General features: G+C 25.0%; 2 protein-coding genes across 2 annotated transcripts in view; one reads left to right on the top strand and one right to left on the bottom strand.

The window, feature by feature from the left end:
- The window catches only part of LOC108688201 (probable phosphorylase b kinase regulatory subunit alpha), a 7,309-nt gene extending 6,286 nt beyond the window's left edge, over positions 1 to 1,023 (top strand). The window contains exons 13-14 of the mRNA XM_018194355.1: positions 69 to 331; positions 768 to 1,023. Coding sequence (XP_018049844.1) covers positions 69 to 331; positions 768 to 995 — 491 coding nt within the window. The 3' untranslated portion in view covers positions 996 to 1,023. The remainder of the gene's footprint in view (positions 1 to 68; positions 332 to 767) is intronic.
- Positions 1,024 to 1,422: 399 nt separating this feature from the next.
- Positions 1,423 to 3,698, bottom strand: LOC108688193 (39S ribosomal protein L28, mitochondrial). Its single transcript, XM_018194345.1, has 6 exons — positions 3,594 to 3,698; positions 3,078 to 3,244; positions 2,575 to 2,833; positions 2,318 to 2,461; positions 1,568 to 1,752; positions 1,423 to 1,501 (listed from the first exon to the last, which is right to left on the bottom strand). Exons 1-6 carry the CDS (start codon positions 3,615 to 3,617, stop codon positions 1,456 to 1,458), a joined length of 825 nt encoding a protein of 274 aa, XP_018049834.1. The 5' UTR covers positions 3,618 to 3,698; the 3' UTR covers positions 1,423 to 1,455.
- Between the last annotated feature and the right edge of the window lie 1,578 nt (positions 3,699 to 5,276).

Here is a 5,276-nt window from a genome sequence, read left to right as displayed (position 1 = left end):
ATAAATATAATAATATATAAATATAATAACTTGAATTTTCAATATAAATCTATAAAATTATAATTTTTAACAGTGTCACGGTTTAGCGATTGAAGGAAGAGTATTACCTCAAAATCTCACACAGGAAATGACATCTGGCGAGTTGAAATTTGCATTGGCTGTAGAAACCGTTTTGAACACTATACCGCAGCCAGAATATCGTCAACTTGTTGTTGAGGCTTTAATGGTACTAACATTAGTAACCGAATATAACATTGTGCCATCTTTAGGAGGTCTGATTGAAGTTGAACATTTAGTACATAAAGCAAACGCTATTTTCTTAGAAGATCAGGTATTTTTTATATTTATAATGTTAATAATGCAGTAATATTATATTATCTAATTATTGAATTTTTTTGAAGCAAAAATGTAATACAAAATACGAAATATAGAAAGATAGTATATAGATATAGTTCAGTAATTATCCTTTCAAGCAATTTAGGCATTTATTGATATAAACGATTTAAAATAATACTTATTTTATTAGAATTGAAATTGACTTTATCGATTTATTTTATTTAAAATAAATCCTTTTCAATATTAAACATTATTTTTTATTGAAATAATAAATATTTTATATTAAGAGCATAAATGGTTCTAAAAAAATGTATAAAATTCTATACAATCTATATGGAAATACATATAAAAAAGAATTTAAAAAAAAAATTAATCTTTTTTTTCTTCTATATTTTTTAAATAAGCAAAAGATAATTAAATGAAATTTGTAGATGGCTATCGACGGTGATGCAACATTATGCTGTGCAAAACCAAAGGAGCAACGTGAAATGACAGCCATGGGAACACTTCTCTGTGGTGGAGCAGCATATATTTGTCAACATTTTTACGATACTGCTCCTAGTGGAAGTTATGGAACGATGACGTATATTACAAGGGCTGTCGCCGTGATGCTTGATTGTCTACCAAAAGATGGCGACTTAGAATGCTCAATATCGTAATAGATATAAATTAATTATAATTTTAGAAATAAATGATCTATAATTGTTGCAGAAATATTACAATATAAAAATTTGGACAAATTTGCAGTGTGAATTTTGTGTATAATAATCTCCATTATGTAATGATTATGTAATACATATTTAATTTTAATTGAAAAATGCATGCTTCTAGTATGTAGCTGCAATTATAAATTATAAATATTGATAGTACGATGTTAAAATTTAACGCTTTGTTATCGAAACCTATTGCAAATTTTAGAAAAATTAGAAATTAAATCATACATTAAAAGAATATAAATCATGCATTGATAGTTTTAATAAATGCATTGTATTAATGTTTATAATTGTCAAAAGATATGTATTTCTCTCTATCTCTAAAAAAAAATTTCATAATATCCAAGAAATTAATAATTTGATAGATGTAAAACATTTTTCATGATATCTAACAAACAGAATTTACTTATTGGGTTTTGGAGAAAGGATTCAGTCTGTTTAACCAAGAACTCCTGTGAAAAAAAATGTGTAAATTTTGGAATAGTAACACGAAAAAAATAATATACATAATTACGTACGTTTCCTCTGGTAATACAACATTTACGTTTTCGGCTTCTTTAATTTTATTTTCCTTGAGTTTGGCAATTAATTCTGATCTATATTGGATTTTCAAAGGTTGTGATTGTTTCGTATTTAACTGTATCCACTTTTTACAAGCTTCCTTGTATGTTAAACCATACCATTCTATTTCTTTTCTTGTATACTGAAAATATATTGTAGTAATAATTACACTCAACACATACACACACACACACACACACACACACACATACACACATATTCTATAATAAAATATGTCAACTATCAATATTAAAACATTTTAGTATCTTTATATACAGGGTGTCTCATTTAATTTTCACAAAATATTTTGAAAAATATAAAAGACATAGAAAAATATTCAGACAAAAGTTCTACGGCCTGGGACACAAATGGAAAAATGAATTCATTTCATATCATATAAAAGTTATAGCTATTTTTTTAATGGGATTATATTTCTTTTACAATGATTTATCTAAATATTCTGCATTAAAAGTAAAGATATCGAAAATCAATAGTTTACTAGTATATTTTATACTTTATTCTTGCATGTTTAACATAAAATATTTTGAATTATTCATTTTTTGATAAAAATAGTAATGCTTTTGTGCGCAGAATGAGATAAATCAATAAAGAAAACACATATTTCAGGGACAATAACTTGCAACATTTGAAATATCTCACCCTATATATAATTTTTAATTTGTAAAATGTATAAACAAATTTCTTACAGCTGAAAGATATTGCTCGTATTTGGCGTATACTTCCGTATGCTTTTTTGGATCATTAGGATATAAAGTTTTATCTGCTAGTGCAATAAGTATCTGACGTTTTAGTTTCAAAGCAAGCAGAGATCTCAAATCGCAAGCTGGTGTCTGTAAATAATAGTTTATAGATAATTCAGAAAAATTTTATATATCTGTCAAAAATGTTGCAATATGTGTAATACCACTACTTTTTTTATTTGTTAGCTCAAAGTTTAACGCACCTTCAATAAATAATGATCAAATCCATAATTTTCATGAATTAAGCTAAGTGCTCTCTGAGTAATAACAACTCTCATATATGTATCAAGAACTTCGCTATAGATAACAGACTTGTACAGACTTGGTATCCAAAAATGTGGAACCCTTCTTTTAAATATGCCTTTTTTCTTAAAACCCTGAACAATAGCTTCTCCTCCCCATATACCATCATCAATTTCTTTCGGATATATTACAGGTATTGGTACATTTTGCACTGGATATCTATAAATAAATTAAATTAAATTAATTAAATTAGAATTAAAATAAAATTATAATAAAGATAAATGTATATATATATATAAGAATATATACAGGATACCTCATTTTAATTAATAATCAATTTTACTCGAAATTGATAATACAAAAAAATATTTTAGATAAAAATGAAATTAAGATTTTAAAGGGGATGTATTTTTTTGATATTTTTTTTAGATGGTGACATCAAAAAGATATAAAGATATATTACACTTCTTCAGTTTTTTCATTTCTTTCAAAAAGGCCTTCTTTCTTAATATAATGAACTGCAGCCGGTTGTTGCAACTTCCATTCTTTCCAGAATTTTTTATATTCTTCTGGCAATTCGGCACCAATACCTTTACTCCATTGATTTATTTTTGGTATGTAATATAACCGCTACAACAATTTTATTTGTGTTTTATTGGTGACAATTATCATATATTATTTTGATTTATTTAAATTTCAAGTCATTTTATTTATTAATTTTTTTTAAATACTGCAAACAATTATAGATAACATTAATAGATATTAAAAATAATCATATATTTCCTAATTAAAGATAAGTTTGAAATGTTGATTTAAATACATAGTAAATAAATGTAATAAATAAATAAAAAAATTTACAATAGTAATAACAATCGGATAATATTATTAATTTAGAAAAATTATATGATGTGTGTAGTATCACTGCACGAGGTTTAGAGATAATTTTCTATCTTTGAATTGCCTGATGACTTTATATTACCTGTGCACTTTGCTTAATCGACATATTGTTATACGATTTTCAATCAGTTCAATTCAAGTCAGAATTATGAATAATTTTAATAAAATCAACAAATCCTGACAGAGCGAACACCACTTACATCATAAGGTAGGTTGGATTGATTTTTATTCTTGCACTTTCTGAACTAGTGTACACGTTACAATTGGTCTGTTCGACTTGCTTACACTTTTTTACACTTAAAATGAGATAGATATACATTTGGCGTTGAAAAAAGAGAAAGCGAAGATGCTGAGTGTAAAAAGTGTAAGCAAGTCGAACAGATACTTCACAAGTTGAAACAAATATATTTGTTTCACTTCAACTTATTATGCATTAATGTGTCCCAATTCTAGGAGTGCAAGAATAATAAAAAAAATAGACATTTTAGATATATTAATAGATATATTAATTTTTGAAAATCTAATTTATCTTATTTGCAGTCGGTAAGTGACAAATTGTATGCCACCTATATTTAGTTGCTAACACACTGATGAGCTATTACTAAAGATGACCGGCCTTGGGTATTTTCGTGGATCCGGAGATAAATGAAAAACGATGACATCGATCGTTTTGGCTGCATATCGAAAATAATAAATGTGATTAAATGTGAGTTATTTTGAAATTAAATTATAACGTCTTTAACATCATTGTCTTGATGGCAAAATAATGACAAATACAGGTTGTTTGTTGGATAATATCATCTATTAATTAATCTTAAAATTTAATATTTTAAAAATTTAATATTTTAAAATTATATTTCAAAGTCAAAATTTTTTTAATAAAAATATTTATTTTTTACTATTTCCAGGTATTTTTTAATTTTAAATTTCTCGTGATTGCCTTTTATGTAATTAAATTTTATTAATGAATAATTGATTTTAGTAAGTATTCAGTATATTACTTCTCAATATTAGCGAAGGAATTACAAGATTATATTATCAAATTTTTTATTAATCTTCTAAAGACGGCAGCCTCGTTTTTACTATAATTAAAAGAACGATTTTTATTATGGATTTTACTAAATTAAAACATTATATTGGGTTGTCCGGAAAGTTCATGCCAATATTGAAGGAAAATTGAAACGCAGAAAATTTAAATTTTAGTATACATTTATTAAATTATATAGGTTATTCGGCACGAACTTTCCGGACAACTCAATAAAATGCGCGCCAAATTTATAATATTCTTTGATATAGAAAATATATTTAGATATATTGTCCTTTACAATTATTAAAATTAAATTATTAAAATTATTAAAATTAAATTTAATATTCTGAACATTTATAAATATTTTTATATTAAAAATATGTTGTACGGTACAAAAATCTATTTTTAAATTAATTCGATTTTAAATAAATCATGCACTGTTTAGTATGTATTATACAAATATACATTAATTGATGCAATAATAATTAATTATAGACTATGTGCATAACATAATTAAATAATATAGTGTTTTAATTACGCTTTGAACTGGATTATATTAGCATAACTGATATAAAAGAGAATATTTGTCATTTTAAATATCGTAGAATTAGTCCTAAACATTATAGAGCGTAATATACATATATGTATATTACGCTGTACATTTCTCATTGGATTCAAATTGCAGAAGATGGCTTCTGGAAAGGGAAGTCGAAACATTAAGAACTTATATATATATAT

The sequence above is a fragment of the Atta colombica genome, unplaced genomic scaffold, assembly GCF_001594045.1.
Source record: "Atta colombica isolate Treedump-2 unplaced genomic scaffold, Acol1.0 scaffold226, whole genome shotgun sequence".
NCBI lineage: Eukaryota > Metazoa > Arthropoda > Insecta > Hymenoptera > Formicidae > Atta > Atta colombica.
This window is presented reverse-complemented; position numbering and strand designations above follow the sequence as displayed.

Coding starts and splice junctions, on each gene's coding strand:
- LOC108688193 (XM_018194345.1), bottom strand. CDS start 3,617: ATGTCGATTAAGCAAAGTGCACAG. Junction 1,753..2,317: donor ACGAGCAATATCTTTCAGCT/GTAAGAAATTTG, acceptor ATATATTTTCAG/TATACAAGAAAAGAAATAGA. Junction 1,502..1,567: donor GTTGTATTACCAGAGGAAAC/GTACGTAATTAT, acceptor TTTTTTTCACAG/GAGTTCTTGGTTAAACAGAC.